The sequence below is a fragment of the Melanotaenia boesemani genome, chromosome 1, assembly GCF_017639745.1.
Source record: "Melanotaenia boesemani isolate fMelBoe1 chromosome 1, fMelBoe1.pri, whole genome shotgun sequence".
NCBI lineage: Eukaryota > Metazoa > Chordata > Actinopteri > Atheriniformes > Melanotaeniidae > Melanotaenia > Melanotaenia boesemani.
In genome coordinates, this window is record NC_055682.1 from 27,282,733 (window position 1) to 27,310,709 (window position 27,977).

Genomic DNA, 27,977 nt, shown 5'->3' on the forward strand with positions numbered 1-27,977 from the left:
ACATGAGTCCCATTGTGGGAATAGCAGATTTCTAAAATGTATCAGAGGTTATATCCTAGACAAACTTTTTTTAAAATTTGTATAAAATTACACTAATTTCTCCAGCAATATCTGATGGTCAGGACTTTTAAGGCAGTATTCTTTTAATTTAATTTTTTTTAACAAAAAAAATCAGCTACCAAACTGCTTATAAATTAGACTTATTTAAATAATCGTGCTGCTAGGTCAAACTTTTAAATGTAGAATGTCATATTTTAGCATCATTACCATGGAACAAAATAGATTAGCAAATAAATAAATGTAGTTGTTTAGTGGTAATTTCCTAAAAAATGTGGCAGTTTTTTTTTTTTTTTTTTTTCATTTAAAGCTGTACAGTTGAAAAAAATTCCAATTTTTACCTCACTGTTTGTTTGCACTGAACAAAGCTTACTTCATTTATTAAATATAGTTGTAGCTTAAACAAACTGCTGCTGCTTCCCAGAGATCTCCTCAGCTATCTACGTCTACACTAAAGCAAGCGTTTGATAGATGTAAGATTCATGAAAGAATTGATCTTCCAGATGAAGTGATTCACAGTGAAGGCTCTTTGAAATAGACATTCACCTCTCTGATCTTACTGCATGAGCCATCCTTCCTTTAAATATGCTGTCATTGTGCCATGTCTTGATCTTATTAACTATTTCACGCATAATGCCCACTATAGTGAAAACATATTTAAAAGCTGTTTTCTAGTATATGTATGCGTGAGAATGGTACAGTATATTTGTAAATTAGCCACTTCATTTGACATTAGTAAGTCATCTAACACACACACACACACACACATATATATATATATATATATATAGTAATTTTGTAACCAAGTTTGTTTCTGCGATAAAAATAAATGAAAAATAATCCATCAATATTTTTGATAGGCGAGGGAAATTTATTTGTATAGCACATTTCATGTGCAAGACAATTTAAAGTGTTTTACATAAAACATTACAGCAGGGTGCAGAAAGCAATACAAGTGCATTAAAAAAGAAAACAAAGATTAAAAGAAATGCAATTAATGAAATAAAAACAGAAGGAAGATGCTAAAATGAAATAGATAAAATGCAAGAAATAAAGTTATAGTGTGATGAAAGACAACATTACAAACATGATTCCTGCTTCAAAAAACCAGATGTAGATTTTGAGTTCTAAATAAAAACTATTGTAATGCATCAGAGAACAGGTGGATCTTTACAAAAACAATGTTTTTATAGGTTATCTCTTGCATTTGTATAAATAAATTAATGTTAAATGTCACAATTTTTCTAGAAAATTATGGTGTTGTCATTGTCAGCTGGACTCATCATGCGGAAAACAATGAAAATAATGAATTAGCTCCTGAAGATGATTGAAGTTTGCCTCCTAACATGTCAAAGCACTTCTGTCAACCGAGTCTTCTTCATAGCGTGATCTAATTTTAGTTGCCTAAACCAAACCACTCATCGTCCATACCCACCTACTCCAATGCAATATATATATATATATATATATTAACATATAAACATTGTAACTACAGCTGATGTTCCATTACTCTTGTCTACATTGAACTGTATTGATTGATCCTTAACAGACTGGATGTGTGCGGCTTTAAAAACCTGCTGTAATTAAGCTTCATGCCATTTCCCCAATAATCAGCAAAAGAAAAAAAAAAAAAAACAAGAAAACTACAAAAAATTACAGTGCCTATTAAGCAAGCATTATCAAAGAATGTTTTTTTTTAAGAGATAGAATTTAGCCCTTATTATGATTATAATGATGTATTTAACATATTTTTTTAAATTAATTTTAGCACAGCCTAATAACAGGTCCCCAATCAGTGAGATTTGAGAAGTTTTGTCATTTTCCTGCAAATCAGCTGTTGTCAAGCCAGATGGATGAGCAGATGGAAGAGATGAACACAAACCACAATCAGTCTGCGATTACTTCCAAACCATATGCTTAATATGACATTATACAATTGCACTGTCACAATGGAGCCTCAGTTATTTAGATTTCAGGCTCAATCTAGTTGTGTCACATTGCAAATTTGAGGTAGCCAAATGATTTGTTCAACGGGCCCTCCTTAGAAGCACATCATATAGCAAATGTATGACTAATTGAACTCTATGAAGGATGTTATTTCTTTGCATTTAGCAGACAGCACTGTATCAGATAAGCAAAGCTAACTTCTGCTGTAAGTCTGTGGTAACATTTTTTTAAAGAAAAAGGTATTGATAATTTTATAAGTCATCACCTTTATGACGTGCAAAGCAACGTTTTTATGAGAGAAGCCAATATCAACATTAGTGGCACAAAGAATCAAACAATTTTAGCCAAAAGCAGCCTACAATTCATGTGAATTGTAGGCCAGTGATGTTTCTAAATGTGTGGCTAGTCTCTGTGTGTACATTTGTGTTAACACCCCTTAGTGGATGTGTGAAATTATCAGGTCTTGATAGAATGAGTTTAAGTATGTGTACGTATGCATGAATCCACAGATGGCTATGTGAGATTCCCACTGCTCTCCTTTTTACCCCAGGTTGAAGTGGGTGAGTCACTGATAACATGTGACAGGGGGTTTCTATGACAGTTTGGGGTCACTTTAGCTCCCACTTCTCTACATTAAGATACCATATCACAGTTAACCCCTTCAAGAGGAGATATATTAGAAGATGTTGTTAAGCATTACAAAAAAAAAAAAAAAAAAACACATAATAAAATAAGAAAATGTTGTTGAGTGTGTCTGGTTGTTGCTTTGATTTACACTATTTATTTTAGCTTTATATGCTGGTTTGCATTTTAAATTGGTTGTAGTTGTTACAGTGACAATAAAGGATACTCTCATTCTAATGAGAAGGGACAGTTGATAGTGGGAATAGTGGCATAGGAAGCCAAAAAAAAGGAAGGAAGCACAGTAACACTTACATTTTAGCACAGCTGTGGAGGGAGAGTTCTGTAGTATTTCATCAATATTTGGTTATAGCTGAAAAATGGTGCAAGCCTTTGTGACATTCCTAGCCTCATGCAATAACTTTAGACACTATAAATGGCCAGAATGAATGAATGGGGATTTCTCTCTTTCTTTTTTTGTATAGCAGATTGACAATATCTCATACATAGGCAAGGAAGGGGAGACTTGTATCATTTTGCTGGGTTGAGACAAGATAAGGAAACTGTGTTTTGCTGGTCAAAAAGACTGACTGTCAGGCAATGATGAAGAGATGGGGAAAGGTGCAGTGACATAAAAGAATACATCAGGGGAGAGATATCCTGACAGACTACAATAGTCATGTGTAAATGTATTAAATCCGCTGTGTTAGACCAAGAACAAAATGCAGCAATGCTAGGAATAGTGGATTTTTTTTTTCATATTTAAAATCCCTTTTTCCCTTTCATTTGACACATAAATTATCACTTGTGAATTGAGTCTTCCAAAAAAGACTGGAGCATTAAGTGCACACACCAGCTCAAACAATAAGCACTCACACACACCTCACAAAAGGGGTGAAGTATGGTTTAGTTATAAGCTGTCCAGCAGACCAGGAAGAGATAAGACCACTCCTCGTTTCCCCATCGCTCGGCTAGCTTTATCTCAAATGTGCTTTTTTTTCTCTTCTCTTTATTTTTTCATCGTGTATTTATTGACTCCCTCTTCTCTATGAAGGTTATACAATGCAGTACAGGCTTGAAATTATCTTGACCTTATAGCAGCTATTGTAGTACACACTGATATTTTTCTTCTGGAAAATAAGCATTACCCTGGGCTGAAGGCTAAATCAAGATGTTCATGGTGGCTTTTCTGAGACGCTGACATCATTAGGGAAAGACAACCATAAAAGGAAAGAGCCGGAGGATTGACATGGATAAATGAGAATATATTTAACTTGCTTTATGAAATGAGTATTACGGAGATTCATAAAATGTAAAGTGCTCAATACATTAAAGAGACTTTTTGTACTTACATGTAAATATAGAAATATATTGATGGCAGCAATTACAATTTATACTAATCCATTGCAAAGGCAACATCAAACATGAGGACTTGCAGTATAATCAAGTCTTAAGCTACTCACATGGATTCATTAGATAGTCACTGATTAAAAAAACATTTTGTAAGTTACTCTTGTAATAAACCATAATAGCCATGATTTGTCAGTCAAAACTGTACCATTGATTTTTGTTTGAAGGTATTAAGGACTAGATGATAGAGTGATGGCTGCCTATAAAGCCCACTACAAATGTGCTTAAATGGCATTACCATGACGATGCAGTAATTAAGATATCCAGCTGTCTTTTCAATATCCTACGGTCAATATAGCTGATCAAATTTCAGCAGGCCCCTATTTCCACTCAGCTGTCATCAAATGGCCTGTATTCATGGTCCCCCTGGGCCAATTATTGAAAGTGTGATGAACAGGGATGAATGTTGAAGAAGCTCTGCTTTCATTGTGTGAGACTGAGAGAAGGTTTCATTCTGAAATATCATATTTATACATATTTTCCTTTGTCTTTGTACAATTCAACAAAATTTAAATTTGTTTAAAGTGGCGGTAGGTACATTTTTGCTTTATATTCTCTCGCAGGATATTCACGACACGCTTCACACATGGCTAACTCTCATGTCGGTGGACATTTTTGGCCATGGATCATGTGTCTGACATCCAGAGACACTATGGGAAGAAAATGTGAGGCTATAAACTATACAACTGGCAGTGAACCTTTCATTGCATTTCCTTTAATATTTTTTAGCGCTCTCACAGGTAGGATGGCTGTTCAAATTAGCTAGATCCACAAGCCAAAGACCCCGCAGGGGGGCATCTGTATTCATCAATGCCATAAGGCCAGACCAATTCTAATATTATTTTATGGTGATGGCATTTTTCATCCAGCCAGTCTCCAATAACTTCCACCTTAGATTTTATGGCTTTTTCACATTGTTTCTTCTTCCCGTTTCAGTGTGTCCCTGAATATGTCCTGCTACTCTCTACAAAATCGACCCATTGTGTGTTTTTTTTGTTGTTGTTTTTTGCACCCCTTTCTTTCTTTTCTGTTCCCCTCCCTTTACTCGTTCCATGGCTTTAATTTTTTTTTTTTTTTTTTGTCTTTTTTTATGACCAGCTACACTGGGCTGGGTAATGAAGGCAGTGTTATAAAGTATGGGACACGCCTTGGGGCAAGCTCACAGCTTATGTATTGCAGATAGAAGGAAATTGAAATAGGATGAGGATGGAAACAGTGAGGCAGAAACTGGAGGATTAGAGGACCATGAAACATAGAAAAGATCCAAGATTAGAAAAATATGGAAAAAAAATGTATAGCAAAAAAGAAAATAATTTCTGGTATGAAAACTCTGTCACCCTTTGTATAAAATCTCCTTTAGACAGCTGTAAGTGCTGAGGGAGAAAAGAGAAAAACCTGTGTGTACTTCATCTGATGTGCCACTTTTTTGGTCATATCTCAGCAGAAAGCAAACATTTTCCCCTTCAGTCTGAGGAAAGACCTGGCTTAGAGAGAAAAGCACTTGAAATAACGATGATAATGAGAATTAGCACAGACTGATAAAGAATAATAAATGAAATAGAAAGAATTGCATATAGTGATTGAAGGGGGGGGATTATACTCTGGATGGGAGACTCGTTCAGCTTTTCTTTATTATGTAAATGCTCTTATTTGACTATTCTGTGACATTCCTTACAATGCGGATGAATATGCAAGCTGATTGGGTAAGGGGTTAAAAAACAATGTTTTTATAGGTTATCTCTTGCATTTGTATAAATAAATTAATGTTAAATGTCACAATTTTTCTAGAAAATTATGGTGTTGTCATTGTCAGCTGGACTCATCATGCGGAAAATAATGAAAATAACGGATTAGCTCCTGAAGATGATTGAAGTTTGCCTCCTAACATGTCAAAGCATTTCTGTCAACCGAGTCTTCTTCGTAGCGTGATCTAATTTTAGTTGCCTAAACCAAACCACTCATCGTCCATACCCACTTACTCCAATGCAGGATCACCTAGTAGCCACCCACTGGCTACCTTGTACTAGGTAGCCACTGAGTAGGCAAAGGCAAATTTATTTGTATAGCACATTTCATGTACAAGACAGTTCAAAGTACTTTACATAAATCATTACAACAGGGTGCAGAAAGCAATACAAGTGCATTAAAAAAAATCAATAAAGATTAAAAGAAATACAATTAATGAAATAAAAGCAGAAGGAATATGCTAAAATAAAATAGGTAAAATGCAAGAAATAAAGTTAGGCAAGGCAAGGCAGTTTATTTGTATAGCACATTTCATGTACAGGACAATTTAAAGTGCTTTACATAAAACAAAAGCATTACAGATATTAAGAAATAGTAAAAGGCATCAACACATAATCACAATAAAATAATAAATTACAATAAAATGATTAAAAGCAAGATAAGTTAAAAAGTTGCTGTGCAGATTTCATGCATAGGCACATGAGAAAAGAAATGTTTTTAACCTGGATTTAAAAATGTCTACATTTGGTGAAAGTTTAATCTCCACTGGCAGTTTGTTCATATTGTTGGCAGCATAACAGCTAAATGCTGCTTCTCCATGTTTAGTCTGGACTCTGGTCTGGACTAGTTGACCAGAGTCTTTGGATCTAAGAGCTCTGCTAGGTTTATATTCTCTGAACATGTCACAGATGTATTCTGGGCCTAAACCATTCTGGGATTTGTAAACGATCAGAAGGGTTTTAAAATCTATTCTGTGACTGACTGGAAGCCAGTGTAAAGATTTCAAAACTGGTGTGATGTGTTCAGATCTCTTAGTCCTGGTTAAAACTCTAGCAGCAGCGTTTTGGATGAGCTGCAGATGTTTAATGCTCTTTTTAGGAAGTCCTGTTAAAGACAATATTAAAACATGATTCCAGCTTAAAAGAACCAGATGTAGATTTTGACTTCTGAATAAAAACTACTGAAATGCAGCAGAGAACAGGTGGGTCTTCAACCTTGATTTAAATAAACTGAGGGTTTCAGCTGATCTGAGGCTTTCTGGGAGTTTGTTCCAGATATGTGGAGCATAGAAGCTAAATGCAGCTTCTCCATGTCTGGTTCTGACTCTGGGAACTGATAAGAAACTGGAACCAGATGACCTGAGGGTTCTGGCAGGTTCATACTGGGGCAAGAGGTCACTGATGTATTTTGGTCCTAAACCATTCAGAGCTTTATAAACCAGCAGCAGAACTTTAAAATCTATTCTCTGACGAACAGGCAGCCAGTGTAAAGACCTCAGAGGTGGACTGATGTGGTCCACGTTCTTGGTCTTAGTGAGGACTCGAGCAGCAGAGTTCTGAATAAGCTGCAGGTGTCTAACTGAATTTTTAGGTAGACCTGTAAAAACACTGTTACAATAATCAAGCCGACTAAAGATGAAAGCATGGACTAGTTTTTCCAGGTCCTGCTGAGACATCAGATCTTTTACCCTTAATATATTCTTAAGGTGATAGTAGGCTGATTTTGTAATTCCCTTAATGTGTTTTTCAAAGTTAAGGTCTGAGTCCATCAATACACCCAGATTTCAGGCCTGGTTGGTGTTTTTCATTTGTATAGACTGAAGTTCTGTGGTGACCTTTAATCGTTTCTCTTTCGCGCCAAAGACAATCACCTCACCTCAGGTAGCCAGTAGGTGGCTAGTAGGTGAGGTAGGACAGGTCATTAGTTTATTGAAGGGGTCACACTTAAGCTTGTTACAGAAGCAAGAATTTTGTTCTTGTTCTTGAGGCCGCAAGAACAAGCAAAAGTTTGTATTGGTCCAGTCAATTCATGCCCCATGTTTACATGTGCAAAACTTCATCAATCGGGTTACAATTCTGATCAGACCTGTGTTGTTATTCTGATCATGATGTGAGTTAAGATGCATTTAATGTTTGAAGAGATAAATCATTTTGACAAAATTGCCTGACTTTACAGAAACTGCAATAGAAGAAGAAACAGTGATTTCTGATGTAAAAAAAAAAAAAAAAAAAAAAAAAAAAAAACACCACTGTGTGGGAATTTGTCACTGTCTTACCAATTTTAGTTTGTCCCTCTTAATAAGAAGTGTATTTAAATCGCATACCAACCAGTTCTGTTTTGATCCCTGCATTTACTTTTTCACTAATGTTTTTTTTTTTCTTTTAATTAACATTTATTAAGTAAAACAAACCATAACGTATAGAGCAGGAATCCATTACATTGGTGTGTGGTTGATGTAGCAGACATAAGCAAAAAGGTAATAGTGAAATTTTGATTTGAATAAGAGCGACTGGATCAGAATCATCTGATTGATATGGTTGCATGAAGCATTTTTATTATGATCAGGCTTTTAATCTGAATACTTGTGTTCATGTAAACATGGCTAGTGTCTAAAATGGCACTGTTCAAAATGTGCTTGAAGTATCTCCCTATACTTACATGCAATGCTGAGACATAAGGACAGAAAGTCTTTGGCCAGATATTTATATGATAGTAAAATGACTCGCTATTTATGTTTTGTTGCAAATACACATTAGTTTGTGAGATTTAAACATGACTGCTTCCAATTCACACAACTTTCCACTTGTTTTGGAATTTGAATATTTACTGTTTATCTGGAATTCTGAAGGAGGTCCAGTTGTCCCTATGTTTTCTCTTTTTTTCTTTTTTATGCTATTTTTTTCCTTTTTCTTAATTTATTTTTCATGTATCTATTAATTTGATAGCTTTATGAAGCTTTATTATATATATATATATATATATATATATATATATATATATATATATATATATATATATATATATATAAATATATATATATGTATTTATATGAGAGAGAGAGAAAGAGAGAGAGCGAGAGAGAGAGAGTTATAGTATAAAGAAGTATAAAACTTGGGAAGGTGCTTAAACTGCTAAAGAAAGTAGCAAACATATCAGAAGCTACAAACAGCAAAAATCTTATATATCTAGTGAGTGCACAATGACAAAACTGAGGTTTTAAATGTTGTTAAGAGTTGGCTAACTCAGCACTTTCCAAGAGCAGACAGGTGGTAGTGCCACACAAATCAGTCTAGAAAGCAGGCAATAACCATCACAGCCACAGGCAGGTAGAGGTAGAGGTCTGTCCCCAAGCATTGCCTAATAAGCTCTGTGGAAAGTTTTGCTCTGGAAAATGTCTAAATTAAAAGAAAAGAAAGAAAAGAAAAGAAAACACCAGCTGTATTGTTTTCATCCTTTAGAAGTCCCAAGCACACTAAAACAAATAGATTGTTGGTCAAAATTAGAGCTTTTCTTGCTAACTAAAATGAAAATAAGGCACAGAAAAGACAGATAATAACTGGGCATAATCACAAGTGAAGATCACATTCAGGGAACATTGACAAGAAAGAGAAAGGGGAAAATAGAAGAACAGTAAACACAAGAATAAGAAGTGCCCTATTTAGTGAATCAACAGTGTTGTAGAGCTTTTTACATGCTTAACCATTAACTGTCATCTTTGATATCATACATTACAAAATAATATCTCAGAAATGTTGCAGGCTGTGACAAAAGCAATATTTGATGCCCTAGAATTAGCATCCACTTCCACAAACACAGCTGTATGAAGAGTTGGAATGAAAAGTGTTTTACTTTTGTTTCAGAACATATAATTATGTTTATTTGTGTATTGTGAGGTTAGGAGGGTCCACGTGTAATACTTTGATTTACTTCAGAAATATTTGTCAAATAAATTCTATTGTGCTAAACATAAGCATCCACAGATGACCTTATAAAATAGATTTACTGCGATAAGCCCGTACTCTCCTGTAACCTCTGACCTTGTGAAGGCCACATGTTAAATCCCAGGGGGGAAAAAATCCAGTGTTACTGCCATAACATTGCCTTTATCCCTGTTGTGTTTATCTAGAGCTGTGCAGCATTTATCATGTAAGTAGGCTGGATTTGAATCTCTTGCTTGGGAGCTTTTTGGTAAGATTTGTTTTTGGCTCCTCTTGAACAGCTGACTTGCACTTAAGAGATGATAAAGGTTTTGGGTTAATTCCCAAGCAGAAAACAATAATGACTTTCAGTACAAATATTTTTACTGTAGTTATTAACAATGTTCTAATTATTTACAGAGCTTTAGAAGTTTAATATAGTTCTACAAGTTCCTTATTGTACTATTTTCTTTTGATTGCAGTTTTCATTTAGTATAGCAGATCTATGTCCTGTTATTCGTATCCACAGAGAAATGTAGTTATTACATAAACTTAGAACATCTGGCAAAGGTTGGTTACTGTAAATGCGCTGCACCCAAAACTGCAAATATAATGAGTCAGTGGGGGTGATACTCATTCACTATGTAAAACATATGAGACATTGAACATAGCAGATGATGTTGAAGTAGACTGTAGAGGTTACATTAAGCCAGAGGGAAAGTGAGGATGTGGTACACTTTGCAGACCTGAAGCCAATCTATTAGTGGTCCAAAAGCTAATAGCAGCCAAGTCTTTTCCTATTTTACAGAACAAAAACACAATAGGATGAGTGGATTTTGTATTTATCCATTTTGTACTAAATGATGCATATTTCAGCATGTTTGAACACAAAGCATTTAGTGTTGCACTCCTAAAACTTCATCTTTAAGATATCATTTGTACTACCAACATAGTACTTCAAAGTCTCACAACTTCACTGAGAGACGGCTGATGAGACTATCTCAGGCCCAGTATTGTCTTGGGAGTCTCCTTGCTTTCATTTATTTATTTGTTTACTGTCTCCAGCAACAAAAGTGGAAGTTGTGCCAGAATACCACTTCAGTGTCTGAGCAAGAATTCACAGAGGTGGGCCAGAGTTGCTTTATTAAAGACATTGTGCAGATTGCCCCTGAGTCTAGTGTTCGTCCTGCAACACAGCACAATAAAATACACCCAATTTAATAGCTTCAAATGCAGTGACAGCCTATATTACTGGGTGTACCCTATGTATTATATACACATTTTACACATATTGGTCCACAGTGCCCTGCCTGACACATAACTAATTAAATATACAGCAAGCCAAGAAGGTGGGTGCATGCATTGAAGTACACTGCTTCTGTTTTTTTTTTGTTTGTTTGTTTTTTTTAACTGCATTCAAATTTCTTTTATTTTATTTATTTTCTTTTTTTTTTTTAGTTTATGATCAAACAATAATAATGCAGTGCATGGGTCTCAGCTCTTATGCTATGACCTATGCATCCACAGGAACATGGAAGGAGCAAGAAGGGCATCCTTTATCCACTCTGCTCCCCACAGATAACTTCAGAAGCCACTTACAGGGACACAGAAGGACTTTCTTGTTTTCACCCTGAGGGGCTGCAGCAAGGGAACTGAGAAGCATGTGTTATTGTGGCCCTCAGGAATTGTGTGTGTTTGTTAGTGAGTGTATACTTGTGTATTGCCATATGTAGGTGTGTGTATGTGTGTGCGTGTGCGTGTATATGCAGGGAGGGAAGTGGGGGAGTATTTGGCCTGAAGGCTGAATCAATGAACTATGTCTCTGTGTCCCTTAACACCGTCTTTGCTGTCATCGCCACAGTGCAGCTACACAGTTAGACTCATGGTAAATAACCATGCCCAAATTAGGCTTTTTATGGTGTAAAATAATAGAGTCACACCATCATGAATGTTTAATTTCTTTTCCCGGGCGCTTTGCTGACAAAAGCATAATTAAGACTCGTACGTAACGTGCTGGCTCAACAAAAATGCTCCATTTTCAGCAAATTCAAAAGTGTTAGTATGTTGGAAAGCTATAATTCCATATTCCATTTAATAAAGGATCTTATACCTGTCTGCTGAACAGCGGCGGATATACACAAGATCTACACTGGTAGTCTGTGCTGTGTATTGTGTTCTTTGTAATATTCATGGGAGTTTTAGATATTCTTTATAGTGAAATACTAATGACATTTCTCTGGTGTTTTTTTTTTTTTTTTTTTTTCCTCTCGCCATATTGCTTTCAGAATTTGTGTCAGGACACGTATTACTCAAACAACTAAGTAACAAACAGGTAATAAAAAAATTGTATTAATTAATATTTGCTTACCTACAATATTTGTTATAAAGATGATGATGCTGCTACTGATGATAATCAATTTTTCCTTAATCTGGCACCATCTTTCTCTCCAGGAGCCAAGAAAACAAACCTGTGTGAGTGTTGGAAAATTCATTTCGTTATCATTATTTCATGGAGCTGTAATGCAGTTATATTAAAATACTTTTTAGATATTTATTTCTATCTACGGCTGTATTTATATTCAGGTGACACAGCATTACATAAGCAAAAGAACACTTTAACATTTTTGTCTCACTCAAATTTATGTCCTTGTCAGCCTGTTGATTTGCTACGCTCACTGATTAAACTGTGATTATGCTGCAATTTCTTCTTGTAAAAACTGGCTGCAGCACTGTTTGATGTAAACAGTGGAACACAACAGGCCTTGTTTCACCGCACATGGGTTTGGTGAATTTATACAGAGGGAAAAAGCTGATTAAGATGCACATGTGCGTGTTTATGACTGGCTGCTTCATTTGCCGCTTGTTGACACATTGGCTATTTTTTATTGATTTGTACTGATGGGTCGACTGTTTGCTTGATCGGTGGATTGACTGAAAATAATTGCTTTCAGCAGAAATTGACATAAATTTACTTTCAGTTTAATTACGAGTGTAAGGGACTTGGCAATTAGGCAACAAAGACTTATATTATGTTCCTATAAAAACTGGATTTTTATTTACCCAAAAATGAATACAAAGTCCAAAAGATTGAACAAAGAAACCAGCCTATAAAAGAGATCAGCCAAATGTAATGATACTCAAAAGTGTAAATCAATTGAAGAAAACTGACTTTACATGATCAGAGGCATCGTTTGCCAACAGGCATGCCAGGCAAATGCTTGGGGCCCAGAGCCAGAAGGGGGCCCCCCAAGGACTGATAGACTTTGAATTACTACAGAGCTGTGACATTGTGGCTAGTTTGCATTGACAGTGGTTGGCCAGCACCGATATCCCTACAGGGCCCCCACTGCTTCATCTCACTCTTGCAGCAAGTAGTGTGTGTCCGATATGAACTAACAAGAGAGAGTGGATTTATCTAAATGATAGACGTTATCTGTTGTGGAGTAGTGGAGATAAAACAGAAGCTAATTTAGCTCAGAGCAACTCAGTCTGTCCTGCACCTGTTTAGTACCTTGGTGTCACCAGGAGGGAAATCAAAACACCTGACTTAACACTGTACAATACTCTTTCTTTAGTTATCAGATCAAAGCTGTGTCCAGTTAAGTTTAACTATTAGGCTAAAAATGCTAAATTATAGAATTGAAAGACAAGAAATTTGAATTAAAGTTATTGTGTGTTTGTGTGCAAGCGGTGTTCATATTTTTTTTTTTTTTTTTTTTCACGTATATCCAATATGCTTAATGCTTCTGAAAACTGTATTTATTTAGGTGCTACACCATGTGGTAAATGTAATTATAAAGCATCATAATGCAAGCTTTAGTATAAACGTAATAATAATCTTCTGTATTGTAACCATGTTGAATCTATATTCACCCTGTTTAATAAAAAAATTAATTAAAGAAGTACTAAAAAGTAAGAGTATAGTTAAAGCTGCCAAAGAAAATTATTTAAAAAAATTAATTGGAGTAATTCGGTGTTAGAACAACAAAGCATTTCTTGGATGCTGATTGAAGGACTTGTCTGGGAAATTTTATTGTTCAGCTCAGTAGGGTCTCATCATGGCTTTGCTGCATCTGAGCCAGCATGACATGCGATCATTGATGAAACAATGACTTCTGAATCATTCCATTGTATGCTAAATGAAAATGCCAAAGCACTTGTTTGTGAACTGAACCTCAAGAGAAAGTTGTCATGCAGCAAGGCAATAACCCCGAGGACTGTTTTCCCAAAGAATGGGTTAAAGAAGAAGAAAGTACGTGTTTTGGAATGCCCAAGTAAAGGTCCTGACCTTTACCTTGTAGAAATGTTATTTGATGGACCTGAATCAAGTACTTAATGTGATAAAATCCAACATCTCAGGGTTGAAGTTGTTGTGTTTTGAGAAGTAAGCTGAATTTATCCCAAACCTAGAAACTCACCAGTTACCAGTAACGTTTAGTTGCAGTTTTTGCTGCAATAATGGTCTGAACTAAAACAAAAGCTTTACATTGTGTTCCTCAGTTAATTAATGTCCAAATACAACATTTCCTATCCATTAAAGCCTAAATAATTAGGATTGTTTCTGCAAAAATAATTGAAAATGTTCTAATTTGTTGCAAGGGATAAAAGGAAGCTTCCCTATAAACAATCTGTCTCTCTACATCAACAATGTTTGGTCAAGTTTTTCTCCTTTCAAAGTAAGAGTTACGTGACAGAATAACTTTGTGCATTGTGTAGCTCTTTCTTACTTCCTGGTTCCTTAACCAATCGTATGTGACTCCCCATGGTTGTGAAACAACGGAATGGTATGGAAGCTAGTAAAAGAAGCGAACCAGAAATAGTTTCAGAAAAACCTAACCTAAAAAGCCTCGGCATCCTGCTAAAAAAGCAAATGACAAAAAAACGGAATAAAACGAGGATCAGTATTAGAGAATCTTTTCAAAGATGGAGAAGTCTGAGAGACCAAATTAATTTCAAGATGGATGTAGAGCTGGCAAAATTTCTCCTTGACAGGTAAGCACCAGAATTTAGCTTAAATTAACCGAAAAGTTTATCTTGATTTACAAAGTCTAATTTATTTCTCGACACTCATTAAATTATCTTGTGTGACTGTTTGGATATATTATTTGAGTAACTTGGTGGCCTACTAATTTACAACAAATGATGTTTTGGCCAAGTGAATAGTGTGTTTGTCCTTATAAACTTATGAAATTACTATCAAATTAATTTATTAAGTGAGACTAAGGGAAAACAGCCGCTGCGTGGCATTTGTTGATTAATGTAGCTTTTGTTTACACTCTATTTTATCCTAACCTAAATAAGCGTGTGAAATTAGCGCTAGCATTGCATAGCATCGCAACTTACTGTGTGTGAATAATCTTCGCTCATCATTGTGATGTTTGCTGGCGCTATGTTCTCCATCCTCCATAGACTGTATATAAAAGAGCCATCCTCTCCCAAACCGGCAACCTGCGGGAAACTCTCCGAGGAGGAAGAGGGGGAGGGAGGAAGAACGCTCTCCGTGTTTTTCTCTATCGACTGCAGTTCTGATTTGAAACACTAGGTGTCATTGCTACTTATTTTGCCTTTAAGCACATTTAGGAAATATGTTGATGCTTAGTTGATATTATTACAAAATTATACCGTGGTTTAGGTGAATACTCAATTGTGATTGGCTGAAGGGTGTCCATTAAAAAGTGAAAATGGACACCCATAAAAGAAGTTCCGGTCAAATAGACTTATTGTTGTAAATTATTACACTGACTAAACGGTAGTTGGTAACTGTGGCAACAGAAACTCAGACGCCGGCTGCAGACGCGCCAGATCATGTCTGTGATGGCGCATTGTTATGAAAGCAGGTGCAGGCTTATTGGGCTCCGTCAGTCCAGGAGAGACGAGAATGGAGCAATATTTTGCTGTCCCACAACATCTCAACCAGCAGTGGTCAGGGTCCACAAACGTTAAATCTCTGTCCTTCAAACGCCACTATGGACATGCCAGTATCTTTATAAAATTTCACGATCAACAGCAATGTTGCATTTAATTTTAAATAGCTCATCGCCTGTCTTTCAGTCTTGATTACCTTACTTACATACTTGATACAGAGTGAATGGTGGATAACATTATAAAAACGATTTAGGATAAACTTACTTGCTTGATACACATTTAATGATCAGAGTGAGTGGTGGATAATATTTCTTGCAATAAAAATGATTTAGGAAACTATCTGTGAACTTTGACTGTTTGAAACAAAATGTCACATCATCCTCTGGACACACACAAGCTGTTGAGCTTCACCCGCCCTCTGAAATGATACTTTGTGCCACATAACATAACGTTAAGCAATCATCTCCCTTCTCCCTACACTGATCAGGTCTAATTCAACAGCTGCGGCCGACCGAGCTGCAGGTTCTGTGTCAAAGCCGGTTAAGAGTCGCCGCTGGGGACACGCCAGATCACGTCTGTGACGGGGCGTCGCTGTGAAAGCAGCCTGCAGGCTTATTGAACGATGTAGGAAACTATCTGTGGAATTTGGCTGTTTGAAACAAAATGTTGCATCATCCTCTGGACACACACAAGCTGTAGCTGCACCCGCCCTCTGAAATGTTTGTGTCACGTAACATAACTGCGGCCTACTGAGCTGCAGGTTCTGTGTCAGAGCCGGTTACCTTGGCAACGCGTCACAACGAAATAGTCCACTCAGCCGCTTCTTCTGAAAAACTTACGATTTTAATGGTAAAAAACAACATTAATGCATTAAAATGTATTTATTATTTTTTTCTTTCGGAAGTGACAATGGTATAAGCAGAATAATGCCCTTCAAGGTGTCTCTTACGGCCCCTTTTTAGTCTAGGGGTGTAAAAGGGACATGTAACACAACGAACCAAACAAAGGTCAAAATAAATAATGATTTATTTAAATATTCTCGTTATAACAAAAAAAGATCCTTTTCAGGAATGCCCTACAAACTTAAGGTGTCCTTTTCAGGAAATAACAAATAACACAAAATTGAGCTTTCTTAAATAACTATAAAATAAAATAATAAACAATAAACACAAAGGAAACTTAACCGTATCAAAAGTACAACTAAGAAATCACAATCCACTAAACTAATAACAAAAAGAGGGGAGCTTCTCCTAGTGAGAAGACCCTGTTAACCCTATAACAAAATCAAACAGAACACAAGAAGGCACTCTGTGCAGTTAACCAATAAATGCAAATCAAAAAGTCCTAACGCTCTGTTGGACACTCAAGATTATCTACCGTCTACAAAATCTACACAATAGTCCACAGGCTCGATCAAACACAAGTTCCAGATTATTTTCTACTACAGAGAAACACGCACTAAATGAGCCAATGCCCTAATGACACCGCTCTCGAGGAATGGGATATTCCCCGTTTTAAGCATCAGTCCAACAATGGGTAATCATCGCAATTGGGATCAGCTGCAACACTCTCGGCCTAGCAACCAATCCGCGAAGCAGAGGGTAAGGTCGAGTGACGTCACATCCGCAGTCCGTTGAGTGACAGATCCCACAGCCCACCACAGAGGGCCAGCGAGGTCCCGCATCCGCGTGTCACGATGATTGACAGGTCCAGCAGCCAATCCGAAACGGCAGGAGCCGTAACAGTGTCCATTATCATAAATTAATGGACGACGCGGAGGCGTGAACCATCCGACGTGAATTATCCCTTACATATAATCCAGTATAATAAATAAAGTCGTAGAGCTAAAATATTTCTTTTTCCTTGAGACAAGACAATCATATTGCTGATGTACATAACTCCACGATCATAGATCAAATTCTTTTGATTAAAAGCAGTATTAATATTAATAAGTCTCACCATCCTTGCTTCATTTTCCTTCCTCTTTTCAATCATCATTCATGATGAGAGTGTTACCTAAGCCCTATATTTCTGTGGTTAAAAGAAGAAAACAAAAACTGTGATTTCTTCTTTTACACTTAAAACCATACAAAACAAACCGAGGAGAGAGAAAAATCAGCCTAAATCAATCTTTACTTCTGAGCGTTGCATTTTAAACACAGGCAATGTTCTCATTATTTCCAAATATGGGCTTCGTGCATGTTTTATGCCCTCTTTAAGGCGATGTCTATGAGCAGAACTCTAAATAATTGATGAGAAACGAAGCTGGATCAAACAGTGAAGTTTGCATCTGCTTCTGCGTCTCTGTATGCACAGGCTTTTTTCTTTGTGGGTGTTTCTCTACACAAACATGAATATTTGTGTGTGTGGTTAATAATCTGAAATGATTTGTTTAGTTTCTGTGTGTATGCACATATGCATGTGCAACATAAAAAAAAAAAAAAAAAACAGTTGATTGGTTGTTTCTCTGAGTTTATGTGATGCTCACATACAGTCTATAGTATATATATATATATATATATATATATATATACATATATATATATGAACATTATTTATTTATTTATTTATTTTGTTATCCAACAGCTGTTTTCTACCAGATAAATTGAAATTTTTTTTTTAGCTTTTATATGGTATTACACCAGTTTATGTTACATACAAATAGACATAGTATAAATGCTGGATTTGATTTCAGTGGTTATCCATCTCTTTTTCCATGTGATAGTAATAACCTGCTATTGATGATGGTGATATCAATGTTACAGCTACATACTTGAATCTTGAATCACTTAAAAGGAAATATATAAAATATATAAGGAAAATAAATAAATAAATCAAAAGCTAGGCTGAAACAGCTCTACAGCAGCTCATAATTTATATAATCACACAAGTCACACATTGTTTTTTTCACTTCGATGGAACTATGTTATGTAGGACAGGGGCAGTGTGCCTAAAAGTATTTTATTTCAGTTTATGTCATTTATTACTGTTTTCATAAGATTATGTTTAACACTACCACTGCTATGGCTGCTATGTGTTTAGATATTAAGGGATTACAATTTCTATAGATTAAGATTTGTGTTTTTTGGTGACGTCTCCTCAAAATGAATATATATATATATATATATATATATATATATATATATATATATATATATATATATGACAGGAATGTACATAGAGAGTAAAAAGTAAAAAGAGCAAAGTTAAAAAAAAAAAAAAGTGTATAATGGGGCAAACTGAGTGGTCTAGAGCAGTGGTTCCAAACCTTTTTTGCTTAGGGACCCCTTTCATGCATGGACACCCTGCTCCACCCTGTGCTGGAACCATGCTTGGTTTTAGGCTTTTAAAAGTGAGATTTTCACCATACATAATGTATTCTGGTTAAGTCCTGTCCTTTGATAAAGACAAAGGTAAATGAACAACATACAGTCTTACTTTTTCCCTTAAAATAGGGACAATTTGTGGACATTAGTCACAATGGCTATTCATGTTCAAAGCTTCAAGGACCCCCTGTGCTCTTTGGGGGACCCCCTTAGGGCTTCCGGACCCTAGTTTGGGAACCACTGGTTTGGAGCAGCCTTTCCCAAACTGGGGGTCTCAGGAATCCGAAGATAATTTTAGGGTGTCGCCAAATAAAAACTATATCCTTCATTTATCAAATAAATTTAGGATTTTTATTAGGAATGTCAAAATTAATGCAATAATGTGAAACGATTAATCTGTGGAAATAGCACATTAATTATTTAACAAATGAATGAATAAACAACAAAGTTATTACTTGTGCCATATGGAAAATCCATATTTGGCAATATCTCAGTGAGGAAGCTGATTTTGGTCATGTAGGTGGCTTGTCATAGCACCAAAAACCACATTAACCTCATCATTTACAAAGATTCTGATATTTTCTGAGCTTTACATTTAGAATTCTTATCATTGGGTGTCCAGAAACAAGATTATTACGGATGTTATTTTAAAAATCCAAATCTGGCATCTCGGCAAAAAAAAGAAAGATGATTTTCTGTGCTTTGTCACAGCTGTTAACATACTCCACCAAAAATCACATTATCCTCCTTATTAATGAAGATTCTGACAGTTTTCAGCCTTAGATGATTGCTGTAGAATGACCCATATATCACACAGTTAACCACTCAGTTGTCAGGGAGGGTCACGAACACCAACATGTGTCATCTTTTGGGTCGTGGCTCAAAAAGTTTGGTAACCACTTGTCTAGGGCAGGGGTAGGCAAGTAGACCCGCCATCCTGCAAATTTGAGATGTTTCTCTGTTTCAGCACACCTTATTCAAATGACTGAGTCCCTGAGCGGAACTGGATAAGCTGGTGGATCCATTTAATTTGAATCAGATGTGTTAGAACAGGGAAATCCAGGGAAACTAACCTACCCCTGGTCTAGAGCTATAGTAGAATAACTAGAGGGATGATTTAGGGGTCACCTGAAAAAAGACAGTTCACATATTTTTCTTTAGTTCACATAACATTTTTTTTAGTTTATCATACTTTGTTATACCAAAATACAGTGTGACAATGATTTCCTTTTATTTAGTCTTTGTTACATATATTCACTCTCTTAGATTTTTATGTTTGCCTCACTGATTCTGCAGTGACCTTCAGCTGCTTACAGTGATTATACCTTCAGTTATTGGTGATAGCACACTAGCTGATCTATGTTATAATGAACGTGTTACTTATGCAATCATATTCATACTGCTCTCCCTTTCAAACATACACACTCACTCACCAAACCACAGCTTCTCTATTGCATGCTCACTCAATTGAACCTGTCATTTTCTCTTAGGTCCCTTAATGGCTGTCCACTTCCAGGGAGCTATTAGAGTACAGGACATGTTATTGGAAATCAAAGAGGATTTGGAGTTCAGGGTGTCCTCCTGCAGGGGAAAGTACCCAGTAGAGGTCAACGAGTTTCAAAAATGCACTGAGAAAATCTTCCATCATTGCCATGGTTAAAAGACTTGTTCATTAAGATTTTTCTGCTATTACTGCAGTGAAGTGATGGGATGTAGACACATTTTGGATCTAGAAATGCATCTCTGATGTAAAATTGCATAATAGGATTTGCCAATCCACATTGTTACTAAGGAGATCATGTGGGTGCTGGGTTAAGATGGTTTAATTTGGATGTGAAAATAAACTACATTAAATTGAAAGAAAATGACAGGGTCTGTTTTTCTTGTTATCTATTTACCACTTTTTGTTAATTACTCTTTCCATGTCTGAGATTTATACATATTCTGATTCTATAGCTAAAAAACAAAAGTGTGTGTGCTTTTGTCTGGTACTCATTCACTCTAACATTTAAATGAAGACTTCAAGCATCTTTTTCAACATCAAACAGTGGAATATCTGAAAAATTTTAAAGTCTGTCTTAGCTTTTGGGGAGCAGCTTGTTTTAACCCTCTATGTGCCAAAGTTGCAAAATTGCAACAAGCACCAGGTCCTCTGTTACCACTTTCCAACGCAAGATGGCAGGTGTGAATCTTCAGTGTAACACAATTGGTAGGAAGAAGAGTGTAGGAGAGACAAGGGAGGGCATCTATTTAAAGTTTAAGAGGAAAATCGCATTTGAAAGACATTGTATGGAGCTGATTAGGAAGTGCTCGTAGTTGGTGATGCAGAGTGGATTACAGAGAAAGCAGCAACATTTCAAAACACTTTTTCACTGTTGATGATTTCCGCTTTTCTCAGAAATTAACAATCTCTGATCCTCTGAGGGAAACATTTGCCTCTTGAGGGTGATGATTGGTCATCTAGTAGCAGTATAACTATATACATACATGACTCTCCTTCTCTCTCTCTCTCTTGCTATGTATATATATATATATATATATATATATATATATATATATACAATTTCAATACTACACAGTCCAATACAAAGTCACGGGGAAGCTGAACCCTGTCTTAGTAATTAGAGGCAGGGTACTACAGGGATGGATCAGTCCATCACAGGACCAACACAGAGGGCCAGCAACCATTCACGCTCACATTCACTCCTAGGTAGAATTTAGTGTGACCAGTTAACCTAACATGCATGTCTTTAGGCAGTGGGAGGAAGCCGGAGTACCCGGAGAGAACCCACGTATACACGGGGAGAACATGCAAAGTCCACACTGCCACTGCTCCAGCATATATATATATATATATGTATTTTAGCAATACAACAAAGCTATGGCTAGCAAAAGCAGGTAGTATAGTTGATCTCAGCTGTGTGCAAAGGCAGGACTTTGGGGAAATCAGAAGCTTCATTAAAGTTTCATATTGGATTTCTGTACACTTGCAGTTTCATCTTGTGTATCCATTAACTTATGGGCCCAAACTGAGACTCACCATGGGAGTTTGCATTTTATAAGCCTAAACACAATGACTAAAAAATAGTTATTCCAAGTATTGTCATTTCTTCAAATGGCCTCAGAAAGGGGATTTTGAAAACATATGATATGAGATGTGCTTAATGTTTTGTTTGTTTGTTTTTTTTTTCATTATTATTATAGTAATATAATTTATTCTTGTGAACAATGTTGCATTATCAAAGTACTTTAGTTTATTACTAAAATGTGCAATGGGTTACAATATGCTGTTCATGTAGCAAGAATCCTCTTGGTTCATGTAAGTCTGTATACTTCTCTGTTCTGTATTGGTCTGTCCCCTCACTATTTTTTAAATTTCAGAGCATTACAAAATAACCGAATTGCAGCACACGTTTACCTTCACTCACTCTCTGGCACACATACATTTACACTACCAAAGCATTTGTCTGCTAGTATGATCTGTAAAAGTTATACAAGATTCATGCACATATTCACAAACTCAACTATTCAAATGTGCTGGATGTTTTGCCAAATCCCTACACAAATGCATGCACACACACTTACACAAACTCAGATGCATGCATAGCAGTCATGAGGCAGATATTTCTGAGCTGTGAATGCTTGAAGGCTTGTTGTGGGCAAAGGTTTTCGGAGACTGATTCCTCACTGCTTGGTTCCTGCTGGGCCTTTTGTTCTTATCTGTGGATTGCTGTCTTATACATGACAGTGTATGTAGGGAAATATCGGCAATGGAAACAGGTGTGCACTCCACAGTGCAGAGGATAAAAACATTGGAAAAAAGACACAATTGAACAACATATACAGTGCACATACTTTTTGCTCAGTTTCGGTGTATTTCAAATTCTTAATGCAATTGCAGGCTTGCAGTGGTATATAACTTTTTTTTTTTTTTTATCATGAGTGTAGTTTTGATAAAAGAGCATGTTTCTGTCGTTTAATGATTAGATATACTGCTCTCACTTAAAACTGTTGGATTTTTGCTTTTTGCTCTCAGATTTTTGTGAAACATGGCTGTGAAAACTTCTGCAAATCACATAATTTTTTTGTAATTTAGCTCAGATCTCTGCTATAAACTGGCCTTTCACACACACACACACACAAAAAAACAAAAAAAAAAACTGCATGCTACTTTACATGGAAAGTTTAATCCAAGCTCAGTTCCATTCAATGTTATTTACTATAAGTCTGTAAAATCCAGTTGATGGTGATGTTTAAGTAATCTGCAAGATGATGAATGGTACAAGTGACTGGCAAAGAAGAGGAAAACATAACTGGTGAAATCAGTAATAAGTACATGCCCATTTAGTTCCAAATAACATATTAATGTTGATCCTTGATGAATGTGCACCATGACTGAGTAATCAAAAATTGCAAGAGGACATTATCACAGGAAGAGAGGAAAAGAGACAAAGGGAAAACAGTCAACATCGGACATACAGTAGTGAGTTTCTGCTCAATGTCTACAGGACCACTTCCATCGCCGACCCCCAGCCCTGCACCTCACCCACAGTGGAGGTGACACAAGTTGCGTGAGACGAAGCAGAAGTGGGGCAAGCGTGGAAGTATCCAAGCTAGGCTAGCAGCTAGCCCACATAAACCATCTATTCCCACCATCATGCTGGCCAACATACACTCTTTGGATAATAAACTGGACTGTTTACGTCTTCTACAGACAACTTAGAAGGCTGTGCGAGATTGAGGTGTTTATTTGTTCACGGAAACTCGGCTCAATAACAACATCACGGAATATGCCATTCAGCTCAAGCTGCTAGCCTGCTTCTGGGCAGACAGAGTTCTCTTTGAGAAAGGAAGGACACATGGCGGGGGACTGTATATATCAAAGATGCCTGCTGTCATGACGCTGCTGTGGTCTGCAAATACTGCTCAATTTCAGTGGAGTTTATCATCATTAAATGCCAACTATTCTACCTTCCAAGGGAGTTTACAGCTATAGTGCTCATTGCTGTTTACTTTTACTGACTGGAGGGGGCTCAGAGTAGAGAAATGATGCAAGATATATGCTAAATTAGCTGTCATCAAGGAGTTCTTCACTGAGAAAATCTGCAAAAGTTTAATAATGCTTCTTTACGTGAGAAGCAGAAATATGTTACATTGAATATATGTTATATATTTAAATATATATATATATATATATATATATATATATATATATATATATATATATATATATATATATGTATATATTTGGTCCCTTCGCTTTGGCTGCCCCTGGAGGGCCGGTGCCTCGGCCCCATGACCGCAGGGGGGCTCTGGCTGGGACTTTCCTCTGCCACCCTCTGGGTGGGTCTGGTGTTGTCTTTGTGATGGGGTGGCTTGGGTTCATGCTCTGGGATTGCCGCTGATGGCCCGGGTCTCTGGGTTGCTCTAGTCTGCCTCTAGCCTCCGTAGAGGCGTGGTCACATTTGCACAATCACACTCATCTCTGCTCACACCTCATTCCTCATACTCTGCATGCTGACACAGTCACTGAGACGTCCAGTGGGTTTATACACTAAGAAGTACTTTTGTTTAGTTTTTTCACCGGTAATTTGGTCGCTGTTGTGATACATGTTTGTTTTTTATAACTTTCTGTTGTTGTTGTTGTTTTGGTTATTTATTTATTTTAGGAGGTCCTGATGATTGTCAACTTTGCTTTTTTGTAAAAGTAGGACATTATCTGTTGTGTTGGTTGTCTGGTGTTAGTTTGGATTGAAGGGTTGTTGTCTTCTGTTGTATCGTTGTCTTCGCTTTCTTTTTTCTACTTTCCTTTTCACTTTTGTTCACTACTCTCCTTTTTTTCTGTCCCCTTCGGTCAGTTCCAGCAAGATTATGTAAATTCAAAATAAATAAATAAGATAATAATAATAATAATGATCATAATAATGATAGATAGATAGATAGATAGATAGATAGATAGATAGATAGATAGATAGATAGATAGATAGATAGATAGATAGATAGATAGATAGATAGATAGGGCTGCATGGTGATGTGGTGATTAGCACAGCAGCCTCACAGCAAGAAGGTCGATGGTTTGAGCCTCGGCTGGGGGGTAGGTTTGAACCTGGGGGATGGTTACCTTTCTGTGTGGAGTTTGCAAGTTCTCCCTGTGTATTCGAGGGTTCTCTCCGGGTGCTTTGTTGTAATTACTTTACTGGTTTAGGTGATCTATTATGGCAAATTAACCAATAATTGTCTGGAGAGGACGATGTGAATAAAATTATGTGCACCTACTACATAAAAGCTGCAATGTAAGTATCAGATCCACTGGCTGGGGACATTTTGACAGCCGTCTGAAAGCAAAAGGGAAAAAGCAAGAGAGGATTTTTGTGAGATCCTGAGTGCAAATATTGGGTTTGAGAATAGAATATGTGTACGTGCAGGAGTGAATCTTAGAGCAGAAATGCAATTTTTAGGTGAATTAGAGCATATTGGCATGAAAGAAGTGACTTTGTAGTTTGATGTTAGAAGTTTGAGAGTGAGGGCAGTATGTCTGGGCAGGGAACATAGGGAAACCTGTTTTTTTTTTTTAACATAAAAAGGTAGAAAAATACATTGTTGATTAAAGTTATCAAATCACCCCCATAAAAGTTTTGACTTGGCATATGCAAGACTACTTTATTCTCCTCTTGTTTTTACTCAAATGCATGCAGGAAACAAATTGTGATGTTTTAGTCATATACCCATCCCACCGTACGCTTAATTCACATGACAGTAAAAATCAGCACATTGGATAAAATATGCAAGGTAGTTTTGTTACAATCCATGACTTAGTCAGCTTTCCCATGAGTCTGCAGTTCACCTTTCATCTAAAAAGGAGTGGTTTTCTTATGCACTGCCTGGTTTGTTTGTAACCACCTCAGTGAGCTTTAGTTGCCTCTGTGTGTTAATGCGCCAGTCTGTCCCAGAGCTCTAACCTTCAATCCACAAAAGTGCTTGTTGGCTGTGCTTAGGCTGCACTCTCATTGATGTTGTTCCAGATGTGTGTGTCTGCATACATGCATGTGCATGTCTGTGTGAGAAACTGCTGTCATGTGACAGCTGTGCCCTTTTTGACAGCACATTTGAAAATCAAGCTGTTTATCTTCAAGCCAAAACTACAATAAATACAAACATCCCCTGTGTTTTTCCATCACAGTGGCCCTCAAATCTGACAGTGTCACCGGACAAATCAACTACACAAATTTTACCTTGCGCAGTGGCCTCTTGATTAGAGTACAGTAGGCCAAACGGGTTGGTACAACAGGAAATAAGCAGGGAAGGCAACAGAAAGGTGAGATGGAAGGGGAATGGTAGAATGGTTAAATGCAGGTGGAGGGGGGGTACCCATACTGCTAGTGGAAATTGCTTCCTTAATATTTGAACACTGAAACAGTCCAATTAGACTGCAAAAAATCACAATTATAGACACACACACACACAAATACAACTCTGCCCTGTCAGAGATGGAGGCAAAGAGCGAGGAGGAAAGGATAGAGGGAGGGAAATGGTGATGTGGAGTGAAAGTGGCAGTGAGTTTTGGAGAGATGGCAGAAACCAGGGGAGAGCAGCCTCCATGCCTGTGACAGCAGCTGAAATCCCATCGAGTGGAGGAAAAGAGAGATGACACTCCTGTGAAGGAAATGCTCAGTGAAAATGAAGCAAGTGGGGAGGAGAGTCAGATATGACAGAAAATATATATAAATGTGGTGTGTGGGAGAGTCATAGCAAGAGAAGAAATTGGCAAAATGCACATATTGTTTAGACATTTGTATTTGGTAGAAATAGGTGAGTGTTTGGACAGTTCTGATCAGTGTGGATGGGTAATACAATTAAAAAATAAGAGTAGAAAAAAAATTCTCTTTCTTACAGTTGCATCTCATTACTAAATACCATCCTTGACATAAAGGTTATTATATAAAGGGTTAACATAGTCATTAAAATGCTAATCTTTTTTTTTTTTATTGCACTTAGTGCACATAGTCTGCATAGCCCATTCTGTTTTCTATTTTTATGTGTGAGGTGCAAAAAACCAAAGAGCTTACTGGATGTAATAATCAATAACCCTCAGTGAGATATCACTCTTCATGATTCTATTTTTCTTTCTGCTTTCTTTTTTTACAGACCTTGATACGCCTATTCTAACAGTGCACCAGACCATTAGCGATGTGCGCGGCAGTTACTACCAAGAGAGGACAGTATTTCTGCGCTGCACTGTCAACTCCAACCCTCCTGTACGCTTCATCTGGAAACGTGCGAATAAGGTCATCGAACAGAGCAAGGACAATGGAGTGGACATCTACGAACCTCTTTACACCCAGGTACACATGAACTCATGACCAGTACAGACATGTTACCGGGTGTACGGCCACCCCCCGCTCTCTGCTTTTCCCTCGCTCACTACCTCTGCTCTACCTGCTTGTCTTAATTCTCCTCTTCTGCTCTCAAGTTTAATCCAGCTGCTTTAGTTTTTGTTAAGGTTTCTTTCTAACAATCAGTGTTAACATGAACATTATTAAAGCTATATGGATGTTACCCAGGCACTCCAGAGGCTTTGAAATTGAACTGACCCTCCACTAACCTCTCCACACTTTGAACAACCATTGAACAGCATAATTGTGCCAGACAGATTTTTGAAACTGAGAATTTGCTCTGCTTTCTGAAACCATATGCATAGGTTGCAGATAAATGTGGTGGAAAAGGGATGACAAATAGTCATATCATGTTTTATTTTTCTCCTTAAACCACATATTTGCAGAAGTGTGATATTAATGAACATATTAAGTAGTAATAACACAGTTGTTGGCAATATTTAGGCATTCATTCAGCCTTTGAACAGACATTTCAATTTATATTATTTTGCAAGAGTGCAAGTCATACACTACAAAGCTCTGCTCATGTATAATATTTCAACGCAGTGGAATATATCCTGTATTCCCTATCAGAGATAGTGGCACAGTCCTGCTATTTATTTATTTATTTTTTTTAAAGTTTATCCCCAAGCTGTCCCTGAATTGCTCAATAATGTTACTTTTGTGAAATCTATTACTCCTTATCCCAAGATTTT

General features: G+C 36.8%; 1 protein-coding gene across 5 annotated transcripts in view; it reads left to right on the top strand.

Annotated features, from left to right (window-relative positions):
- LOC121640410 (MAM domain-containing glycosylphosphatidylinositol anchor protein 1) overlaps positions 1–27,977 on the top strand; it is a 322,158-nt gene that overhangs the window by 100,692 nt on the left and 193,489 nt on the right. For all 5 annotated transcript variants that reach the window (XM_041986155.1, XM_041986145.1, XM_041986128.1 and 2 more), the window contains one exon: positions 27,035–27,231. In XM_041986155.1, the coding sequence (XP_041842089.1) occupies positions 27,035–27,231 (197 nt within the window). The remainder of the gene's footprint in view (positions 1–27,034; positions 27,232–27,977) is intronic.